General features: G+C 36.2%; 3 protein-coding genes across 3 annotated transcripts in view; 1 reads left to right on the forward strand and 2 right to left on the reverse strand.

Moving 5' to 3' along the window:
* Positions 1 to 4,540: 4,540 nt before the first annotated feature.
* Positions 4,541 to 5,312, reverse strand: LOC129794955 (uncharacterized). Its single transcript, XM_055835895.1, has 2 exons — positions 5,215 to 5,312; positions 4,541 to 5,142 (listed from the first exon to the last, which is right to left on the reverse strand). Exons 1-2 carry the CDS (start codon positions 5,270 to 5,272, stop codon positions 4,688 to 4,690), a joined length of 513 nt encoding a protein of 170 aa, XP_055691870.1. The 5' UTR covers positions 5,273 to 5,312; the 3' UTR covers positions 4,541 to 4,687.
* Positions 5,313 to 17,642: 12,330 nt separating this feature from the next.
* On the reverse strand, positions 17,643 to 20,638 carry LOC129794956 (transmembrane protein 185B). Its single transcript, XM_055835896.1, has 4 exons — positions 20,402 to 20,638; positions 20,260 to 20,330; positions 19,859 to 20,172; positions 17,643 to 18,666 (listed from the first exon to the last, which is right to left on the reverse strand). The coding sequence occupies exons 1-4, from the start codon at positions 20,437 to 20,439 to the stop codon at positions 18,049 to 18,051; spliced, it is 1,041 nt and encodes a 346-aa protein (XP_055691871.1). The 5' UTR covers positions 20,440 to 20,638; the 3' UTR covers positions 17,643 to 18,048.
* Positions 20,639 to 23,191: 2,553 nt separating this feature from the next.
* The window catches only part of LOC129794957 (furin-like protease 2), a 97,524-nt gene continuing 96,871 nt past the window's right edge, over positions 23,192 to 23,844 (forward strand). Inside the window, exon 1 of the mRNA XM_055835897.1 lies at positions 23,192 to 23,591. The gene's annotated coding sequence lies outside the window, so the exon portion shown is untranslated. The remainder of the gene's footprint in view (positions 23,592 to 23,844) is intronic.

Genomic DNA, 23,844 nt, shown 5'->3' on the forward strand with positions numbered 1-23,844 from the left:
TGCGGATTTATGTCACGTCACGGTTTTTATGTAAAATTTTATTTCTCAACTAGAGCTATTCGCATTGTATATGTATGAAGTTGATCTCTGCGGGAGGAGGGTACGATGGATGTCCTTTGAGTTGAACTATTTCTTTTCTTGCCTAACAATATGGCGGTATGATAAAACCACACAAAACAGTCTATTTGCAACTTACTAAATCTCTGAACGTAATTGGGACATAAATAAGGCTGGGTCTCTTTCTCCTTGAGACAATGTGTACGCCGGGAGGAAAATTGAGCACCACATGCGGGAAATATGAAGCACTTGCCCATGAATGATGGACACAATAAAAATTTTTCTATTCCCATAAATTGCATTTAATCACGATGAATTCCTTCTATGGCAATATGTGCTCTCAAAGTAAGAGTTTTGTGGTGGATTTCCCATCGGACGATCGATACTATTTACAAATTTGTAAATTTTCCTGATTTGTTTAACCCCTCCTTCCACCCCCGCTGGGTGTGTATCAAATTTCCCAATCTAAGTGAGAAAGTCAAACTATAAATTACATTTCTGCATGGCGCTGGCGATATATTTTATCCCTCGCCTTGTGTGTGAGTTTGTGTTAAAAGAACCTCCACCACGAATTTCTTCCACTTCTCACCGAAAAAAAAATAAGGAAGAAAAGCCAGAGGATGGGGGAGGACGAGAAGGCAGGAAGTGAGTACTAAAGGTTTTGGAAGAGAAAAAGATGGAAATGGCAATAATTCTTGGTGGAGTCTCCGTTTTTTGCTGCTTAGTCAAAAATCACAAAGAACTATATTTCATAACCTTGTTTTCCTTGTGTTGATACGTATCCCACCACCACCCCCGCCATGCTAGAAAGCTCGTCTGCCCTAGATATGTCGCCACGACTATGTACTATGTAGGTATGAAAGAGATTTATATTAGAGCCACCCCCGTATACTTTCAGGGATGACTTAAGCAGCAAAATTTGGGGTTGTGTCTCCTCCTCGTGCCTAGCTAATTTGCTCCACAATCGTATTTTTCTCCACCAAACAAATTTTTGGGGCTTTTGGGAGCTTTTACTTTAGCAAGAATGTTCACACAATAAGACTTCCTTAAATATAGGATTCAATTGATTTAAGAAAAAAGTATTTAAACTACAAAATAATCTTGATGAATAAAAACGCCTAGAAAACACCATGATGACGTAATTGTTTGCATATTTTAGGCTGATATTAAAAGGATTTCATAAATTTCCTTAAATTTATTGTCAATCGTTAGAAAATTAGCACTAAATATAAGATAATTTTAAACATTAAATAGCAACGTTATTCGTTGTAAAAGGAACCTCAAACGCAAGAAAAAATGGACGTCAGTTGTAAGGGAGGCAATGTCAAATATTATATTTAAACGTCAAACGTTAGAAATGTCAACAACAAAATTTTAAGTATGAATTGAAAAAAGGTAAACGTAGAGAAAGAAATGTCAATAATTAAAAAGAAAATGTCAAACGACAAATTGAAACGTGTCACATTATAGCTGTTCATATATTAAAAACAGTTATGTTGAATTTTAAAATATTAACGCTAAACGTTAGAAAATAGAACGTCAAACGAAAGAAGAGAAATTTCAGGCGTAAAAAAAAGATTAAACAAGTGTCAGAACTTAAAAAACAGTTCATTAGAGTAAAAGAAGAAACGTCAAATTAAAAAAAAATTAAAATTAAAAAAAGTTATTAAATGTCAAATTATTAAACAGCAAAGTCAAATTTTAATACACAAATTTCAACGTTAAACCTAAAAAAAAACATTAGGCTTGATGAAACGTTAGGAAATAAATGAATTGTCTACAAAAATCAAACGTGGAATAAGAGTTGTCAAATATCAAATGTCAAATGTTTAAATGTCAAATTATTAAGTCGTAAAGTCTAGAATATTTTCATTGATGAACTGTCAAAAAACCTCATGTATTTTGAGGTTAGAAAATCTATTTCCATCATTACAATTAAAATGTCAAACGTTATAAAAATGCGTTAGGATTGTTCTTAAATGATTAAAAAAAATCTCTTAAAAATGAAGAAAATTTTTAAAATTATAATCTGAAATAAATGAATTCTCTTTATTATATTTTTAATTGAAAAGAAACTTGACACGTTAAAATTGTACAAAACTGTCTTAGCACATTTTATCTGCTTGAACCTCTCCTACGTTTTCTTTCTATTCTAATCCATTAAAACATTATCTGTGAATAGGAAAGCTCAATTATGTACTTCAAGTTCGTTAAAAAAAATCGGAAGACTACATTTTTGAGAGAAAATTAAGATGAAAGTTTTGAGGTTAGAAAGATCAATCCTCTAAGGGTTAAAAATACAAAAAAAAACTCATTAAAATTCAAAGAGAAAATTTTTATAAAGCTTTAAAACATTTGTTAAATTCTCTCTCGTCGTTCTCAAAAATGCTCAAAAGGTAATCAAAATAATAATTTAAATTCACTGCAGATTTTCATAATTTTATGGAAAAATAAAAATAATATTTTCACCTCTCCACACTATCTCAATGACTAAAAGTTTTAGATGGAGAGTGGAGTATGTTATTGTTGTGTACATTGTACCATCTTGCAACAATGTTAAGCTCTTGTTTACTACCACGCTTGGGTGAAATGTTTATTTTTATTGTTGTTTAAGAGTTGCACTCTCGGAAGTTGCTCCTGTTTGTGCTTTTTCTGTTTAGTAAGTCCCTCTCTCTACACACAACCTCTTCCTTTCCTTCCACGGCAAATCCACTTTTCTCCAATTCAGTGGACTCTCCTCTCACCGCACCACTCAATTGACTGCGCGGGAGGCAAAATTGAAATTTAAAACTTTCCTTTTTTTATTTATTTTTAAGCCAATTTTGTGAAAATGCATCACAAAAAAGCAGCTTGTTAATTACTCTATATATTACCTTTTTCCTCATCGAAAAAAAGTCCTTTGCATGAATGGGAAAAAAGTTATATGTATCACAGACCAAGGACTTTTTTCTCCTCACGTTTTGGATTATTTTGAGTTCAGGGAATAAAACAACGTCAACACGGTGGGTAAATATTTGCTTTTCGCCGTATATTAAACTCGTTGCCTCGTGTATCTTTTTTTTCTGGAAAGGACGTGAAATTAAGAGAAAAGCAATCTCTTCACAGAAAAAAAACATCACAAAAGCATCCTCAATGATTGACAAGCATTTTTTTTATTACAAAGGATATGAGTTGTAAAAATTTTATTCGGAAGCTTTGAAAGTTTATAACTATCCAGATTTTCCCGGAAAATTTTCTTTGTTGATTATAAGTGCATGATAATAGCAAAAAAATATAATTTTCATAAAAATTCAAATGAATTGGATTTTAATAGGAATTTTAGTACGCTGTGTGCAATAATTTAGGAATAATTAAAATTATCTGAAAATTACTGGGTATAATTTGAAAATTATTCGATCTGAAATGAGGTCTTACAAGTTAAAAAATCAATAATGGGTCTATTCACGTTTCTCATGTCGAGAAAAAATGATCATGACATTTTTTCCTGACATTTTTTTTTGTCATTCCCTCTCACTCCCACTAATGTATTTCCCTATCTTTCGTCTTTTTCTGACGCATGTCGCAGGAAGATGTTTTTTTTCTGACATTCTTTTTCCAGCTCTTGCGTAGTCAACATATTTCTTGGTTTTCTGCAATTTTCTTTGTGAATTGTGGTATTTCATCTCGTGAAAAGTGAAAAGCGGCTTGTGGAAGTGTTCTTAGTGCCTGTGAAAGTGTGAAAAGTGGAAAATCGTGGGTATTTATCGGCCAAATAAGTGAAATCAGTGAAGTTTCGACAGCAAAACATTCATTCCCGGACCAATTTTTTCCGCGTTCAGGTGGAATTCCACCACCCAGGAAGCATTTCCCTGACCCCACACAGACCTTCTGTGTTGCAGATGACCTGTGGGAAGGTCCAAAAATCCTGCAGGAAGTGATTTGTGTCGTGAAAATACAGAAAAATATCTCGTAAAAATTGGTCAGGGAAAGAATGTTTTGATTTTTCACTTCGCGCATTTTCACATATTTGACCGCTAAATGACCATAAATTTCCACTTTTCACTGCTTTCCTGGGACTGTGGACTCTTTAGCTAAGCATTTTCCACTTTTCTTTGAGGAAAATATCCCCAAATGCTGAGAAAATTCATGAAAAACATGTGCACAAGAAAAAAGGCATGCCATGAAAAAAAAATGTCGGTATTATGTGTCAGAGAAAGACGAAAGATAGGGAAATACATTAGTGGAAGTGAGAGGGAATGACAAAAAAAATGTCAGGAAAAAATGTCATGATCATTTGTTCTTGACATTCTTTTCCTGCATAGCACCATAAAATTCATTTTATAAAATAATTTTTTATTATCAATTTTTTTATGATTTCCTTACATTTTTGTCAAATGGCTTCTGTAGAACTCTAATATTGACCAATATCAACCTTATAATCTATTCAATATGCGCCAAATATAATAAATCAACGCAAAGCAGAACGAAGTAAAATACAATAAAATGCTCTTGAAAACATTTAATTTAAAAGTATGATCATACAAAGTAACAAATATTAGAAAGGCAATATGCGCATATCACAAAGAGGTTCAGCGTCCAGGTACAGCGTCAAACAGGTACTTCAGATCATCGTCTTGACTGATCGATCAGTCTAGCCTGAGGCGGCTCCAGTAACTTGGCCAACAACGCTGTTCACTCCATCGACGATTCCATTGGCGAGATTGTTGAGCGCAGCGGGGATTTGAGTGCCCAGGCTGACCAGAGTGTTGATCACAGTCTGGAGGGTGCTCTGCAGGGCAGAAGACACCTGTCCAACGATGTTTGTAACAACACTGATGATCTGACCAACACCATTGAGGACGATGGTGACGAGTTCGCCAGCAAGACCAACAACGGTCAGAAGAATGGTTCCAACGGCCGTAACGACGACTGAGACGGCATTTCCGAGGCTGGTCAGAGCTTGGGTCAGAGTTGCAGCCAAGGTGCTAACCAGGCCAGTTACGGTATTCCCAAGACCTCCGAGGATTCCTCCAAGGATGCCAGTGCCGGTTTGGGTGACAGCTCCGGCAGTATTGGTGGCGGTCGCAACTGGATCAGCTGGAGATCCTACAAAAGGCGAAAAACATCAAAGATCTCAGTTAGATTCTGAAGAATTAAAAAGAAAAGGGTTGGTCTTACCATAAGTGAGAGCCGCAACAACGACGACGATGGAGAGGGTGGCGACGAAGAAACGCATTTTGCTTTATTAACTTTTAGTTCGAGTTGCTAAACTGATGTCTTCTCCAACATTTCTGGGTCTTTTTATACCCAAAATATCTTGTTATTTTGATGACGAATAAGTCAGAGAACCAAAGAAGCCTTCAGGAAGCTCGTGTGATTGTGCAAATGCTCCTGTTTGGACACGAGGCCACGAGCTTATTGGTCTAACAGCAATGTTTTGAAGATTTCGTGTATTCACGTGTGAGAAAAATTCACGAGCTAAATATTTCCCATATAGACAGATTAAGTTGTTCAAACAATAGATCCAAAATTAAAAGAAAAATATTATATGAATAATTTAAATTATTACTTCTCATGCCTTTCTTTCTTGTTAAATGGGTACACTTCATTCATAATTATAATACTCGAAAAATTAATATGAAAATGGTAGATATCTCTCAGAGATAATATTTGTTCAGTTGGTCTGATCAGTTACGTCTTGGCACATATATCATCAGAGAAATAAATATTTTTGTGCTCAAGTTTAATATTTCTCCACGTGAAGTGAAATTGTTATTTTTGTGGATTTAACAAAATCTTCAAAAAAGAGCCTCATGGCCTCGTGACCAAACAGGAGCATTTGTTCAGCCACACGAGCTTCCTAAAGACTCCTTCTTTGACTTCTCCGACTTTTTCGTCACCAAAATTAGTAGTTTTTCGAGTATAAAAAGACCCAGAAATGTTGGAGGAGGCATCAGTTTAGCAACTCGAACCAAAAGTTGATAAAGCAAAATGCGTTTCTTCGTCGCCACCCTCTCAATCGTCGTCGTTGTTGCGGCTCTCACCTATGGTAAGACCAATCCTTCTCTCTTTTATTCTTCAGAATCTAACATAAATCGATGATGTTGTGTCTTTTGCAGGATCCCCAGCTGATCCAGTTGCGACCGCCACCAATACCGCTGGAGCTGTCGCCCAAACTGGCACTGGCATCCTTGGAGGACTCCTCGGAGGTCTCGGGAATACCGTAACTGGCCTGGTTAGCACCTTGGCCGCAACTCTGACCCAAGCTCTGACCAGCCTCGGAAATGCCGTCTCAGTCGTCGTTACGGCCGTTGGAACCATTCTTCTGACCGTTGTTGGTCTTGCTGGCGAACTCGTCACCATCGTCCTCAATGGTGTTGGTCAGATTATCAGTGTTGTTACAAACATTGTTGGACAGGTGTCTTCTGCCCTGCAGAGCACCCTCCAGACTGTGATCAACACTCTGGTCAGCCTGGGCACTCAAATCCCCGCTGCGCTCACCAATCTCGCCAATGGAATCGTTGATGGAGTGAACAGTGCTGTTGGCCAAGTTACTGGAGCCGCCTCAGGCTAAACTGATTGATCAGTCAAGACGATGATCTGAAGTACCTGTTTGACGCTGTACCTTGACGCTGAACCTCTTTGTGATATGCGCATATTGCCTTTCTAATCTTTGTTACTTTGTATGATCATACTTTTAAATTAAATATTTTGAAGAGCATTTCTTGTATATTTTACTCATTCGGATGCGTTGATTGATATGTATCTAAGATTTGTTTTGAAATTCCATGTTTCGGCTGACATTAGTGAGTTGAGCTGTGATTTTCAATAAAAATGGGTAAGAACTTCTTAAAGGAAGCTCGAGGAAGAAACATAGTGACGTATAATTTGTTCCAAAATAATTCAGAGATATTTCGAAACAGATTTATCAATAGTTTTTATTTTGTTAAAAGTAATTCAGACAGATTCTTCTGATTATTTTTCTTTTTATACTTAAACTATTTATATTTAAAATGAATAAAATATTCCTAATGTAGTATTCATTTCAAATTCTTGTTTCTGAATTTAACACGAAATGTACGAAGGTCACGATGGAATTTCAATAAAAATACAAAGAATTTAAAAAGGATATTTTATTTATGTTATGTAAAGGAGCTGCTAAAGTAGCCAATATTTGTTGGTCATCTGTCACAATAATATGGATTGCAAATTCTCTGTGGTTGATAGCAAAATACTAGAGGGTTTGCATACATATAGCGAATCCCTGAGACATTATATTTTTCACATTATAACCCCCTTATATAATTTTTACTATGTAATGTATATAATTTGTATTCAGAAATGTGTTCATCTTAAGGCATCTCTATCCCTCTTCAATGTCTCTCGGATGGCCGGGGACCAAGATGCAGGGAATATTAAAATTTATAAGGACACCATGTGATTTCTTGTTGCAAAAGTTTTTCTTTTCGGAAAAGCGCCCTCGAGGAGACATTTAGGCATAGAGAAAGAAAAGTATTTCCATAAACTTCTTCATCTTCAATAATTCCAATAATGTCACCATATCGCACGGAAAAGTGACATTCTCTTTGTTTATATGTAATGCGAAGGGGGTGGGTGAGGGGGACAGGACAGAGGGGAGAAGTCGGTGAGGGATGCATTATTCATGAGCATTGACGATCATACATTATACGGATAAGAATATGTTTTGAGAAATAAACTTTTTCAAATCTCGCTGCATGTCCCTCGGAATGCAAAAAAAACTTTATTTTTGTGACATGGCCACCTTAGAAAATAATTTTTAATTTTAACCCTTTCACGTCCATTGAGTCGTACTCTGGAATAAACGTGAAATTGTAATATTTTCCAGAATTTAAAATTAATTTTATTGTTTTTCGAAATAAGGAATACATAAATTACGTAGAAAAAGATAAAGAATACTTTATGACTAAGAAATGTTCTCTGAGAGAAAAGTCAAATTCACTACTAAGTCCGACTTAATCTATTTTTAATACAGATTTAAGTTTTTAGCTTAGATTTTAAAGGTTTTTTTAGGATAAAAAAACTTCGGACAAACTTAAAAATTTTAGGCCAAACTTAAGAAAACTGAAGCCTATCTTAATAAATTTAAACCTAGAATATTAAACTTAGAATAAAAACCTTGCTTTAAACACTTAGGCCTAACTTTAAAAACTTAGGCCTAACATTTAAAACTTAGGCCAGGCCTAAAAATCACAAGCCTGATTTAGAGAATCTTGAGTATAGCCTGAAAAGACTAGGTATCTTTGCATCCTTGAAGGAACTAAAGAGCCTGGTTTAAGAAAACTTAGGCCTGACTTAAAAGAAAAAACTAAAAACACAATATTATGTTTTTCAACATGAATGAATTGCCTGTCAACGTCTTTTCGTTATAACACAGTGAGTCTGGAGCTCTACATGGATACCTAATTGAACAAAGAAGAAAATGCTGACCCTTTAGAATTGCAAGGAGGTACACGAAACTATCTGTCAGCATATTGTGTAATGCAGTTCCGATTGAACAACTCAACCCGCAATGGAATGTTTTGCTATGAAAATCCCTTTTTAAGGAACCTTTTCCACTGAGCGCTCCTTTGGACTCTTCTTCCCTTTTTTTCCGGATGAGAAGACACGAATTTTCTCACTTCCTAATAGAGCTGCCCACCACACGGTGTGCTATTCATTCATTCCCACCGCCCCTCCTTCGTCCCATAGTTTGTGGAGGATATTCCTCACAGAAAGACTTGAAGTGTGTTGACTCTGAAGGTGTATTCATCAATAAAATTGTTCGTGTCACCCACCACGTAAGGAGGACGAAGGAAGAGGAAAAAAATGCGAGAGAAGAGTAAGGAAGGAGTGCTAAGGACATTCAGCCACGAGCATCCCAGCTTACGACACCACTCAAAAGCACACAGGATGGAATCTCGTGTAAGTCGAACGGAGGGAGCTTAAAGCTTCTTTCATTTCCCCACACACGTATCCTTGGGCGGGTGCTTGCGAAAAGGGGGAGTGGGGTGCGCTCCAATGTATGTAGTCCACATGATTAGAACGAGGTAATGAAAACTGTATAATGGATTGCCTCCGGATAAATGACTTGGGGAGAGATTTTCGTGTAATTGAAGGGAAGTTCTTCTCCACTTTCGCTCAACTGACGAGCAGAGAAGCTCTCAAAATAGGGGGCTTGTATCAGGCAGTAAAACTATGACTGGCAGAAGGAAATTACTTTGGGGGCTTTCTTTTATATTATTTTCTTTAAATTAACTAAGGCTTCAGTTGGATAGTCCAGAGAGGGTATTTTGGTGTGAAAACAATTAAAAATTGAAGTTTTTAAATTAAATGTCAAACAATATTGTGCTCAGTATGAAAATTACAAAATAAATTTAAAAAGGAATTTTGAAACGAAAAAGAAAAATTAAAAAGAAGAAAAGAAATATCAAACGATTGATATGAAGTGTTTTAGTTTAAAGAAAAAAGCATACAAAGAAACGTCTAACGTAAGAAAAGAAATAGTTTTCAAATTTATTTGTTTGTCCAATATTTTTCTGGATTTCTAACCTAAAATATAATAATATAAATAATAATTGTTTATTCACATTCCATTCAGATTTTTACACACCATACAATTTTTCTACAAATTCAATATTCACATAAATTCAGTACAATTTTGATTTTCTGTCTCATTCATTCCCATTAAATGTAATGATAAAAATGTTGGGTTAGAAATCCGGATAAATATTGAACAAACCAATATAAAAGGGAACGTCAAAAATTGCAATAAAACAATAAGGTTGAGAAAACCGTACAAAAGATTGAAATTGTAAAACGTTAAAAAAACGTTAAATAAAAGAAAAAAACCTTTTAACGTTTAACGTTAGAAAAGGAATGTCAAACCATAGATATAAAAGGAAATATCAAACGTTCTACAAGAGATTTTATATATAAAAAAAAGTTTAATTAAGGACTTTAGAAAAGAAACATTAAACAAAAAAAAGTAAACGTCAAACATTTGAAAAAAAAGTGAAATGCTACATCTACAATCTACTAAACCGTTAGAAATTGAACGTCACAATTAAGAAAAAAATAAAACGTCAATCATAAAAAAGTAAATATTGAAATTTGAAAGAAATCCTCTTCCTCAGAAACTAAATGTCAAATGATAGATACGAAATGTCAAACTTGAGCAAAAATATTAGAAAAGAAACATCAAATGTGAGAAAACAATGTCATACCGTTAGAATTTTACAAATAAATTGTCAATCGTAGTTTCAAAATTATTCTTTTTCTCTAAAACTTTCAAATGAGAATTTAAGTATAAAAATTCACCAGATGTATTCCCCCTGATATTCCGTTCCATACATTTTCACAGAGTTTGGTAGGATGATACTCCAGCGAAAGGGAGCTCCCTTAGCACCATTGTAATCCGTATATGAAGGCGTTTGCCCCAATGGGAGGGAGTCAAAAGGAGAATCGCTTGAGCGTGTTAACTTGCTTTTCTTCACAGAGCAACCACAAAGATGTGTTCGACACAGTTCTTCTTCGTGTAAAAGTTGAAATTCGATTTTATCGTCCTGCCTCTGCTGAAGTTTTATATATTTTCCTCATTGGCTGCATTAGTGGTGAGTTTTTTCCGCAAACTTATCCACATTTTGTAAGACATGCTCATTAGCAGGGAGACAAGTGAAGGAAAAACGTTTAGATTCAAAAAATATTTCAAGAATATTTTTTACTGAGATATCTTAATTCTCTAAAGATATTCCAAGATAAGAAAAGCTGAAGAAGGCTGAGAAGAAGCGTTACATGAAGCTCGTGTAGTTGGATAAACTTTGTGTTTGTCAATACGCCCACGAGCACATCTCCAGAACTCGTGCATCGTTAAATAGATATTTTGATCATAAATACGTATATTTTTTTTCTTTTTAGGATAAATATTGAAAAAAATGTTGAAATAGTTGTTGATTGAGAAGAAAATATTTACTTTTCAGCTTCTTTTGTATCATACAGGAGGGCAACACCGAAGTTCTTTTTTTTTGATCCGGTTAAGTGTCAAATTATTTATTTTATCTAAACTTTAGCTAAACAAAGAACTTTTTTTGAAAAGAAGTAATGAATGAAAATAAAGTATTAAGAAAATCTATTGTTGATATATCAAAGTAGTCAATTCATATAAGGAAATATCAGCTGCTTTGACACATGTCCACATTACACAGCCATTATTTATTCAATTGGCATAAGAACTTTAAAAAAAAAAAGCTTTTAAATGTATGAGATAATCTTAGATAGTTTAATTTCTTGTTCTATTATGGAAAGAAATTGTTTATTTACTTGCCTCAAGATGATTCAAAATGAATTAAGATTAATCCAGATCATACAGAATGAGGAAATTACTTTTAAAATATCTTGCGATCGATCAAAACAAGATGATCTGAAGATGTCTCGTGGCCTCGTGGCAAAACAGAAGCATTTGTTCAGCTACACGAGCTTCCTGAAGGCTTCTTTGGCTTCTCCGACTTTTTCGTCATCAAATTAAAGAATTTTAGAGTATAAAAAGGCCCAGAAATGTTGGAGAAGGCATCAGTTTAGCAACTCGAACCAAAAGTTGATAAAGCAAAATGCGTTTCTTCGTCGCCACCCTCTCCATCGTCGTATTCGTTGCGGCTCTCACCTATGGTAAGACCAATCCTTCTCTCTTTTATTCTTCAGGATCTAACTGAGATCTTTGATGTTTCGCCTTTTGCAGGATCTCCAGCTGATCCAGTTGCCACCGCCACCAATACCGCCGGAGCTGTCGCCCAAACCGGCACTGGCATCCTTGGAGGAATCCTCGGAGGTCTTGGGAATACCGTAACTGGCCTGGTTAGCACCTTGGCCGCAACTCTGACCCAAGCTCTGACCAGCCTCGGAAATGCCGTCTCAGTCGTCGTTACGGCCGTTGGAACCATTCTTCTGACCGTTGTTGGTCTTGCTGGCGAGCTCGTCACCATCGTCCTCAATGGTGTTGGTCAGATTATCAGTGTTGTTTCCAACATCGTTGGACAGGTGTCTTCTGCCCTGCAGAGCACCCTCCAGACTGTTATCAACACTCTGGTCAGCCTGGGCACTCAAATCCCCGCTGCGCTCACCAATCTCGCCAATGGAATCGTTGATGGAGTGAACAGTGCTGTTGGCCAAGTTACTGGAGTCACCTCAGGCTAAGCTGATCGATCAGTCAAGACGATGATCTGAAGTACCTGTTTGACGCTGTACCTGGACGCTGAACCTCTTTGTGATATGCGCATATTGCCTTTCTAATCTTTGTTACTTTGTATGATCATACTTTTTAAAATAAATTGTTTCAAGAGCAATATTTTATTTTTGGTCGTCGGTTCTAATTCTTTCTTATTAGTTTTTGTTTTCTTTTTGATGATTCTTAAATGGCCTTTATCCCTTAAAAATCCTTTTCGATATCTCTTTTTTCTTAAGACGAAGAAATTGGCTTTTGTTGGAGATTTTAATTATCGAGCTTTCATATTATTTTCCCGTGAAGGAAATTCCACTTTCCATTATCCTGGGACAAAATGCGCGCCATTCAGGAGAAGTTCTTTAGTGTTCGATTTTGCAATGAAAGACACAACAACACTGTTAATTGAATTACCTGTGAGCTCTTTTTCTCACTTCTCGCGCCAATATTTCATTGAAATCTTCCCCATTCAACATTTCTATCAATGCAACCTGTGCAGAAGGTTGGAAGTCATTGCCTTCCCAGCAGTCGAGGGTGCTCTCAATGGAGCTTTTGGTGGGGTTGGGGGTGCACTATGCATATGCTGAATCCATGCACCGCGTATTGAATTCAATGGAATTAATTCCAATCCACCTAGAGTCGTAAATATTGTACGCCATGGCACAAATGTAGCGCACCATTCGCGCCCACCCCCACAAGAAGCCACAACGGAGGAGCCACAGAGGAATGAAATACATTTTGGCAAAGATTCGCCCCTGCAAAGGAAAGGGGAGGAGGGAAAGGAAAGTTTTCAGTAACATTCACACACTGCATTGAATTTATATTCCTTTTGGTCCCCACGGGGGCGGAAACTGTGTCATCGTGATTGTGGCTGTTTTTTTTTCCCTCAACATCTTCCTTCATTCACTGTAATTACAAACTTTTCATCTCATTTTTTTGCGCTATCTTTGTCCAAGAAAACGCATCAAACTGCATTTTCTTGTGATTCTCTGAGGAATTTTCCGAAGACTCCTGATGGCTCCAAACAACTATATTGACCTTCTTTTAAAAGGAGATTTATTGTTGCATAAAAAGCATAAAAGTTCAATGTTTCACAAACTATGTGGACGTGACATCAAACGCTCTGTATGACTATTCCTGGGCCATGAGAATTTAGGCAACGTGGTCTCCTAATTGAAATGAATGCGGTGTGACTGAATGGTCTCGCGTAGCATGTTTTAATCCAATATTCGAATATCTCTCGTTAAATATTAGTCCAAAATTCCGAATATAAATATTAAACTGTCGCAGTTTGCGATAGGCATGAAGAGTACGAAGGATGGGAGGGAGGAGCGTTGCATGCAATATTCAAATTTTGGCTCTGCGGAAGACCCAAAAGTTTATAATTTAATACCATCAGAATTAACGAGATTTAATTTGATTGCAACACCCCCTTTTGGTGGAACTTTAAAATTTTCACTTCAATCTTCCACACACAGAGAAAATGCAGCAGGAAAATCATTCGACCGTAGCTATATCAACTCAGATGAGACAATATAATTATAATTATATATAAAATACAAACCAGAGCAAAATTAGCTTTAAGCAAAATAGAATTTCTCATACCTTTATAGCCTAATGAGTTTGTGTCACTTCTTAAAAATGAATTTAAAAAAAAAAGAAAAATAATTAACGAAGGTGGACCTTTCATTGCTACTCAGTAAACAAACGCTACTCAATATTGAGTCAATTAAAGTACACAAAAATGAGCAATTATTGATCAATCTGATTGATAAACAATAATTTATCCATTATTGATCAATCTTTAAAAATCAGTGCTGTGCATTAAATGGAGAAGAATTTGTTAAATGTTTTTTTAACCGACGTAGGTTATAAATGTGAAATTTTTTTCTGGAAAATTGCTTTTCATTAAGTCAGCATAGGACGTTTGATCTAAGCCCAGAATTATTGACAAAATTTTGCCAGTCATAATTTTTCTAGCAAAATTGTGTCTATAATAATTTTGTCTACAAGAACTTTCGAAATTTTATCGAAAGTAGTCATATTCAGCTCAAACTCGGTATAAGCACAAATTAAGGTCCCAAAAATAAAAAAAACACCACCGCAAAAATGATTTTCCAGCCGGCCGGTTGTGTGGAAAAATTTTGTATTTCAAGACTCCCGCAACTCCGTGACCGACATTTTGAATAATATCCAAATTTTGTTTTGCCTATATCTCAGCCCGTATTATAGCTAAAAGTCTGAAATTTTGATATATTGTAGGGGCCATCTAGACCTTTCCAACGATGCCTCATTTTCGAAAATCGGTCTAGCCGTTTACTCAATATGACCGCCACAATTTTTCATCGAAAATCGACCATAACTCGAAAACGGCCTGACCGATTTTGATTAAATTAGACTCAAATGAAGGGTTTCAAGAAGATGTGTTAGAATCTGTCAATGGATCTGTCATCCGTCTGAGGAAGGACTCATACAGTCCAAAACGTCGGCAAATAATTAAAAATAATTATCCTAAAAACGACCGATAATCCATCTTTTTATTTTCTTGAAGAATCTGTCAAATGCCTTATGTTAAGAAAATAGCAAATTCCAAAAACTGCCACAAGGGATGCTAAAATAGATAACAACTTTTTGCCTAACTTTAATGAGCATTTTTTTTTTGAATTCCCTCTTGATATTTTTTTTTAGCAGGAATCAATTACCTTTTAAACATAAAAAAAGGATTAAAAAAATCTCAAGCTAGTTCCCATTATAATGAAAGGATACATAGATGTTGCAAAGAGGTCGGCCTTGAGGTACAACTTCAGATCATTCATTGTGGAGCAAGTTAGATTCAAATGTGTGTCGTAATGGTGTCCATGATGATTTTTTCAATGAGATCGATGAGGGATTGCAGAGTATCGCTGTTGGAGCCGATATAAGCGAAGAATATTTGTTTAAGGAACTGTATCAAAAGATATTTAATCGAAGATAACAATCGGAGTTCAGTAAGGATGAACTGGTAAATGTCTCTTAAACCGTTCACAATTACTGACAATTCCGTGCCACTTGGGACAGCAGTTTCAGCAGCATTGGATACGCTCGTAATTGGCTCAACTGCAAATCCTGCAAAAGGCAAAACATCAACGTTCTTAGTAAGATTGAAGAAGTTTTAATTGAGAGTGAAAGGAGTGATCTTACCATAGGTCAGAGCAGCAAGAACTACAACGGTTGAGATAGTGGCGACGAAGAAACGCATTTTGCTTTATCAACTTTTAGTTTGAGTTGCTAACTGATGCCTTCTCCGACAATTCTTACTCTTTTAAAACCCAAAAAATTGACATTCTTCAAAGAACCTTCAGGTAGCAGCTCCCTGTATTTGAACAAGTGTTCCTGTTTGACCCTGATCTTGTTTCCATCGAATTTTAATTAAAAATAGTTTCATGGGAATTTTTTTCCAATGTTACAAAATTACACTGAAAAAAAGAATGAGACTTTTTATGATTAAAAATGTTAAAAATCGAATAAATTTTTGAAGCTATTTTTACATATATCCTTTTAAGCTCAAGTTTTTGTTCAATTATTTGAACATATCTAAAGATCCGAATACTTTCACTCAAATAAACACCCTTTTGGTTAATTCTTGTTATTATTTTTTTATAGTTTTGTATTTATTTTAGGTAAATATTTAAAATATTGTAAAATAAACTTTTTTATTTGTATGCTACAGCTGGAATACTTACGTACTATAATGTAAGGCAAGTCAGCGACCTTAGACCTAAATTTTTTATTACTAAACAATAATGTTAATATATAGAAGGTTACAATCGTGAAATAAGTGAAATAAGTAAGAAAAAAATGAACTAAAACTATCAAGCCAATATGGTCAATATGGGCACTACAATTTTTCATAGAAAATCGATCATTGCTCGTGAAGAGATTGACCGATTTTGATCAAATTAAAGCTCTAAAAAACTCTAGGTTTTAAGAGCTAAAAATTAAACAGCAGACAATTGTGCGAAGTGTGCGAGGTATTCCCTGGACTCATTGATCTGTTGATGGTTCCTATATCGCGATAGATGAACTGTTTGAGGGCTACATTGTAAAAACGCCTAAGTCGGCTAACTTTGTATGGGCTCCGAGCCGACTTAGGCGTTTTTACAATGTAGCCCTCGTGTTGCTTTTCAATTTGAACCTGCGTGTTTCTTAGAAGAATATTATGGCAAACTGCCGCCGCGTATATTATATTGTTGCGGAGGGTCTCTCTGCCGCGAACTGCTCTGGTGTGGATTCTGCCATGACTCCCAGTCGTTTGGAGGAATCAATGAAAGAATGTGGTTAGATTTAAAAATTCAAAAATTCAGTTTATTTTGTCTCTTCGGGGGAGTTAACAATGTTGGGTTCATGGGCTTCACGACGCACTTGTTCCGGAGAGAATATTCCTCTTGGTGAGTAGAGTTTTCCCTATGGCGCTTCAACCGCGCGGCCACTCGTTGCTGACTGTTTTCGTTGGTTTGAATTGCTTTGTTGATTTCTTGGAGAATCTTGATTCCAGGGCCCGTATTATGTAACTCTCCGAGTGCTGGGAGGGCCATAAGAACTATACAGCCACCCAGCACTCGGAGAGTTACATAATACGCTCTCAGAATCAAAAATTAATTTAAAAAATCTATAAAAACTATTGAAACAGCCGCATTTCCGGCTCTGTCCCGAATCTCACGGGAAGACGCTTTACAAGTGACCATGATCAACGACATCTCTACTGATAGGACCATAAGAAATAGGACGGCGGAATTTAATAAAAATTAATTTATCTTTTTGGTGGATTTTTAGGGGTATTTCAGGCGTTGTCGCAACAATATTAACGGCCGATTCGTGATCGTATTTTAATGCACGGCTGTTTGCTATTGATCTCCAGGTGCTTTTCCAAATACCAATGCACCTTTCAACTACGTTACGAGTTTTCGCATGAATGAGATTAAAATATTCTTGCGAATCATTTTTCGGATTCCTATTTGGGACCATTGTGAAATTATTTGACGCATCATATGCGCTGTCAGCTAGGAGCCAACTTCTTGGATAATTTAACTGTAGCATTTGCATCGTTGAATACGACAGAGCCTGGAAATCGAGCGTTCACATTTAAAATGTTAGTCCATATACGCCATTGTTCACATAGCAATGTGTAGGGGATAGTGGGGCAACAAGAGTTACCGAAGAGTTTAAAAAAAGCTCAATATATCATATTTTCCAGCGACATAGTGCAAATTGAGATTATCTTGCTGGAAAATGTGATATTTTGAGCTCTTTCCCTAAACTCTTGAGTGACTCTTTTTGCCCCACTCTTCACAACTCAACACAGAATAATCCGTTTAAAATAAAACACATTTAGAAATATGATTAAAATATTGATTTAATTTGTTCTAAATCTGTATGCTATGACTATAATCATGTATAAAATATTTTGGCGATCAACTAATATACATTTCTCTTGTTATAATCTTATCTTTAACATTATATATCGTGTTTTTGTTTTAGTTAAAGAATCAACTGCGTCACAATTCGCGCTCGAATTGTTGCAAAAAAATTATTTTTTTTTGTTATTTACAAATCTCTAAAAAATATATTTATTTAGCATTTTTTTGTGAAAACATTGTCCTTACGTGCTGAAGAATTCTGATATTTCAAACTCATTCCTGGGAGTCGCTGTTTTTTACATTCAAGGGGAAGGCGACGAGTTAATTTGCAGGATGAAGCAGGAATGAGGGAAGGGAGAAGGAGCCTCATTTACGTGATATTCTTTAATCGGGAATATCGATATTGATGATGGGTACAACGGGTTTGTGGTGATCGTTCTTATTTTGAATCTTCTGCGCCTTCTTCCCGTACAAATGGTCCACTTGAACGCTATTTGTCGTGTCCAGAGGAACGTTCTGCCCACTGTCCATGTGATACGCGATGTTCCCGTACTCCTGTAAGCATGGCAAGGAGCTTAGGATGAACTGACTGAAGTTTTTGCGAATGCCAAACCACCACTTATTCCCGCCTTTTGCACTAAAACTCAGGAGGATGAGTATGAAGAGAGCCATGAGAAGGGGACCAGCCACAGCAATTAGTGGCCATTCGAGATCACCATCGAGTTTATCGGCAATTAACACCTGGAATGCCAGGATACATACAACGCACAATGTATTCCCAATGGCGGAATTGACAGCTGAACGTTTCTGTTCAGCCGACACTTCGGGTGTCCTCAGGAGGATACCGCAGAATATAATATTGTACAGGACACCAATGAGACTCAAACAGAGGACAATCCAAAATGGAATGAAGACAATCTCCCATCGCCATCCCACGAAGTCGTCCAATTTAAGTGGCAGAAACACAAATTGGAGCGTATTAACAGCCAAAAAGAGCTCCAACTGCAAGGAAAAAGGATATTCATTTAAAATCTTGAATACATAAGCTTCCTTCCTTAAAACTACAAAAAACGGGATTTAACATTTCAGATTCCTTGACTTTTAATTGCCACGTTTCGGAGATACTTGTCTCCTTCCTCGGGTACAAGGACTGGCCAAATAATTTGATCCTGAAGAACGATCCATTAATTCCCAAAACTTAGTTCGTCGTCAAGCATAACAGGATACTTTTTTTTTACTTAAACTGCACTGATTTTGTTTTCTAAACTTTACTTTGATCCTTTTAAATTTAGTAGACTCCTGATCATTTTCTCTAAATTGTCTTTCAATCCCTTTTATGTTTTCTTTATTTATTTTTAGTTATCCTGATACGTTTAAGTTTAAAGATCTCATTTCTTTTTTGTCCTTAAAGAAGTTGTATCAGTATCCTAGCTGAAGTTTCTGTAGATCAGTTGAAGATAACCCTATACTTTGTAGTTGTCTTTTTGACCTCTAATGGACTTGCCTTGATTAATAGGAGCTAAAGGTTGTTAATTTATATCCTCATTTATGTCTTCTTTGTTTAGTTAAAGAAACTATCTAAACATTCGTTTTAATTCAAATTTTTTTTTGTATACTGCTTGCTCTTTCATTTTGAATGACAAGAACATTCTGAACAACCGAACTCATCCAATTGTCAACTAGATGTTCTAAGCTGTATTGAAGGCTTTACACTGTCATTATTGACTGTACAGCTGGTATGTTCATTTATCTTAAAGCTGCTAGTCAGGAGCTATCTTTAGTCTAGAGGTCAACCTAAGCAAGACTAGTAAAGTCCTCGAACCTTACAGCTTTCTGATTAGATAAACTTCTAATATCTTTTAGAAGTAAGATCTAGGAGAGTTTTTTCTCCCACCCGAATTAGAAAGTCTGTAGTCAAAGGAGACTACTAGACTGCAGTCTTGAGGCAAGCCGGTTGCCTTACAGGAAGATCATGTTCCGTTTCAGGAAGTCAACGATTCCTATAGTAGAGTCCTTAATTTAAAAGGCTCTGTATAGAAATTGAATTCCAGCTGATGTTAGTTCTTTATCGGATTACAAAGCTCTGAAGTTCTACAACTTACCCAAATCTTCTATACATAAAACAGAAGCAAAAGCTTCAATAGTTCTCCTCAAAAAATTAAATTAGAAATCGTTAAAAAAAAATGAAACATACTTCGAAGGATCTGTCGTGCTTCACAGCCCAAACGCAGGCTCCAACACTTGCTACGCTGCCGAAGATGAGGGGAATGAAGACAAGTACCCACAGGTGATTCCCAGAGCTCAGTTGATCGCAAGACAAAAGTTCAAACATCAAAAGCATCAGATGCAGCGACAATGAGATCAGCATTGCTTTGAAGTGGGCATAGGAATCACCTTCGACACGATAGTGCGGATACCTGCACCACACAATAGCCCCAACAGTGGCTCCGAGTGTTGCAACTGCCTTCCAGAACCAAAGTGGACTGAAGATTGCCCAATAGGGCCAGTCTGGAAAATTTGGAACAAATTCAAACAAAAAAAAATTAAAAAACTTCCGGAAGGGTCGTTGCCAGAGCAATGCTGTTGTTGCCTTACCAATAAATCCATCGATTCGCAAACAGAAGAGGATCGTGAAGAGAAATAAACTACTGTGGACGATGAACTTGCTGCAAGTACATGAGAAATGAGGTCAACATTTAGGATGTAACGAAAGTTAAATGTAAAAAACTCTATTCACCTTGGATTGAAATCCTTTATGAGTGACTGAAGATTCATCGTCACTTTTGCAACCCAAAACGGGGTGTCCGATCTCAGAGCATTTTGCAATGGAATTGTAGCCTAAGGAGTGGAGTGTAAATGGGATATGTGGAGTGGAGTTGTTGAGGATTTCTCAACAAAAAATTCTTTCCCTTTTTCCCAAAATGTTACAGAAGAATCACAAATTTTCGTTGCCCAACTGAAGTTACTGCAAAAATGTGACGTTTATAGGTCTGTTTGAATACGAGCCGTTGGGGTACACTGTTATTTGTTGGCATGGTTCAATATTAGCTTCAACCACTTTAACATGCTTATTTACTTATGAGGCTTAAAGCATTTCTGTTTGCTATTAATTACTATTTGTTAAACATTTAATAATTTTTTTTTTATTTTCTGGTTTCTTTTGCTCTATAATATATATTGTTGTGGCGAAGCTTTAATGGGTCTTGGAAGGCTCTGTTGCTGTATTCTCAGCCATGATTGTAAAGAAAGTACTTTGAGAATTCAGTTCACCTTAAATTCGTTTATTTTTATCTTTTGGGTATTACTGGGTTAAAAAGTGATTAAGCTTCTTGCCAAAAAATGTTCTTCATTTCAAATTACCTTAAGGAGATACAATCATAAGAATTATTAGAACGAGCCCTCTAGGAAAGGACGAATTTTTGGGACGCTTGATGTCCTCTTTTGTCCCCTCATATCTTACTACCTAAGATCTTACCACCACCAGTGAATTTATTCTTTATGAAGTCCTTTAAATATTTCACTTAAAATAATTGATGGGAGACGCCCTTTAGGTAAATTTTTTGTTTAGAAGAGAAAATTTTATGGATTGAATGTCAAGGGCTACATTGTAAAACCGGCTAACTTTGTATGAGCTCAGAACCGACTTAGCCGTTTTTACAATGTAGTCTTCGATATTTAATTTAGATGCACGATTGGCGTAGGAGGGCGGAAATGTAGCTAGAACGACCGATGCTGGTTCTTCAGTGTATCCACCCACAGCTCTTCCAATGCAACATCGAAACTTTCAAATTCAGCCAGAATCATATATTTTATTTAAAGGTCGTAGCTAATTAACCGAATGAGGATGATCCGTGACTCTTTAGTATATTTTTTTTCTTTAGAGACAGGCTTATTCAGCTTGATGCCTTAGACATCCTGCTGAATTCCCCATTGCCACGGCGTCTTTTCCTTCAATAGCATTTTCAATGGCTGGGAGATGATCGAGTAATCCTTCACAAATCTCCGGAAGTAGCCAGTGAGACCAAGGAATTGTCTGACGGCTGTCACGTTCTGCGGTGGAAGACATTTAGCTGCTGCGTCGATCTTCACAGCCCCTCATGAGCTCTCCATTGCTAATTTCTTTATCACGAATTTTTTGATACAGTCATCCCTGCTTAATCATCTCTCGGTTAAACTCTTCTCTCATTACTTTTAATGCATTAGAAAAGTTTAACCGAGAGATGATAAAACAGGTTATGACTGTAGTCACTTTTTTTCCTTGTCATTGCGACACTCTGAGCTACTAGAACTGCGTACACTACTGTCTATAATATCTTCTACGAAACATAGGGTGAAATTCACTAGTCAGACGTACTTAAGTTTTCCTAAGATTCTTAAAGTTTTCTGAAAATTCTTTAAGCTTTCTTAAGAATGCCTTAAGTTTTCATAAGTTTTCTTAAGTTTCTTTAAGAATAAGCTTAAAACTTAAGAAATATTTAAGATTCCTAAATTTTCTTAAGGGAAACTTAAGATTTCTTAAGAAAATCGAGTAAAGTGCATTTTTTATGATTTTTAAGAATGCTAATGTCTGAAAGCAATCAATTCAATTTTCGATTCAGCCTGACTTAAGTAATCTTAAGTTTTCCTTAAGAATACTTTAAATTCTTAAAAGTTTCTTGTGAAATCTTAATTTTTTTCTTAAAGAATCTCAAGAAATCTAATGGAAACTTAAGAAATTCTTAAGAAAACTTAAGTCTTTCTTAAGGAATCTTAAGTCTGTCTGACATAGTGAATTTCACCCATAGTCTTTTGCTAGTCTTTCTAGGCATGTTTCATTCGCCACTCAAACCTTATGAGTTGCAGCGTTTCCACTGACTTTTCTTCTTAGCTGTTAATTTCAATTAGTATAGTTCAGTAGTGCGTTTCATCAGGAGGTGTTTCAGTGTCACAGAAGGATGATAATCTTCAGGAAATATAGGACTTGCAAATTTTCCTCACGCTTTGTTATGTTCTTTCGCCATAGTCTTTTGCTCAAGAAAATTATCTCCGTTCCTTGTTCTCCTTGATACCCTAACTTGCTTCTTTCTGAGAATTTCAATCTTTAGTTTTCTGTTTTGATTTCGAGCAGTGTACTGAAGAGAAAGGTTTTGTTTTGATACTTCAGGCAGCTTTGTGCAAGAAATGACAACTGCGGATTTATGGGGTTGCCACTGCTGTCTGTCACACTGATATTGGCATATAGCAGGGCAGCCAACATGGTGGGAGAATTGAGAGCGGGAAACCCATTAACTTATAAATCTATCACGAAAGGTTTTCTATCTTTTTAGCATAACTGAAAAATAACTACTAATTTTCAAGTTCTAACTAAGGTCTAGTCTCCAAGTTGAGAATATTTTAATTATAAACAGTCAATATGATAGATTTTCATCGAAATCGAATTGAAAACTTCATCGAATGTCCCCCAAAATGGTAGTACTAGAGCATAGTCGATGAATTTAGCGAATAAGCAGCCGAAGTATAAGCAAAAATCACCCAACATATCTGTCACATTGCCATTTTAGCAGTAGTGGTGGTGGTGAGAGAATGTCTCAACTTTTGTAACACGAGATTTTGAGGGAAAAATTTTTTCGGGCGTGTGCCTGTTGGCCCAAAACTCCCAAAGCTTCGGACTCCCGCGATGTGCTAAAGTAGTGACCACAATTTGTGTAGATAATGGACTTTGGTGGTTTCTACTCTTGATCTTTTTTTGTGTGTTATTTAAACTACAAGAAAAAATTACAATAGGAAAAAAACACCCTTCTTCGTCCTTTCTCTCTCTCTCTCGCTTTCGACCCTTTTGCGAAAATTTTTGGTGTGACGCCCTCTCGCTTTTTTTTTAAAAAGAATTCCGCGATGGTTTCCGCATCTTGTGCAGTTTCCGCGATGTCAGTGAATGAGGTGTGAGAAATGTAAGTGAAAATGTTTGTTAAGTTTTATGTGGGGAAATTGAGTGAAGGGATGGAAAATTTTCCTCGGGGGTGGTAGTCTCAATAGATATTCATCTCACTTGCACATAGTTTGTTATGTGCAAAATTCTGTGTCTCCATCAGAGGCGCCACTAAAAGAAAGGAAAGGTTTTTTCTTTGCTTTAAGATCTCGAAAAAACCGCAAGAAACCAGAAATTGTTACGAAGACTTAAGAAACATTGGTAATGTTGGCCAA

The sequence above is a fragment of the Lutzomyia longipalpis genome, chromosome 4 (assembly GCF_024334085.1).
Source record: "Lutzomyia longipalpis isolate SR_M1_2022 chromosome 4, ASM2433408v1".
Lineage (NCBI taxonomy): Eukaryota > Metazoa > Arthropoda > Insecta > Diptera > Psychodidae > Lutzomyia > Lutzomyia longipalpis.

What these genes read in the sequence shown, in the direction of transcription:
- LOC129794955 (XM_055835895.1), bottom strand. Translation starts at nt 5,272, where the DNA reads ATGCGTTTCTTCGTCGCCACCCTCTCCATCGTCGTCGTTGTTGCGGCT. An exon ending in TGTTGCGGCTCTCACTTATG is followed by an intron (nt 5,143 to 5,214) that starts GTAAGACCAACC and finishes CGCCTTTTGTAG; the next exon opens with GATCTCCAGCTGATCCAGTT.
- LOC129794956 (XM_055835896.1), bottom strand. Translation starts at nt 20,439, where the DNA reads ATGAATCTTCAGTCACTCATAAAGGATTTCAATCCAAG. An exon ending in GCGAATCGATGGATTTATTG is followed by an intron (nt 20,173 to 20,259) that starts GTAAGGCAACAA and finishes CAAATTTTCCAG; the next exon opens with ACTGGCCCTATTGGGCAATC. An exon ending in AGCACGACAGATCCTTCGAA is followed by an intron (nt 18,667 to 19,858) that starts GTATGTTTCATT and finishes TTTTCCTTGCAG; the next exon opens with TTGGAGCTCTTTTTGGCTGT.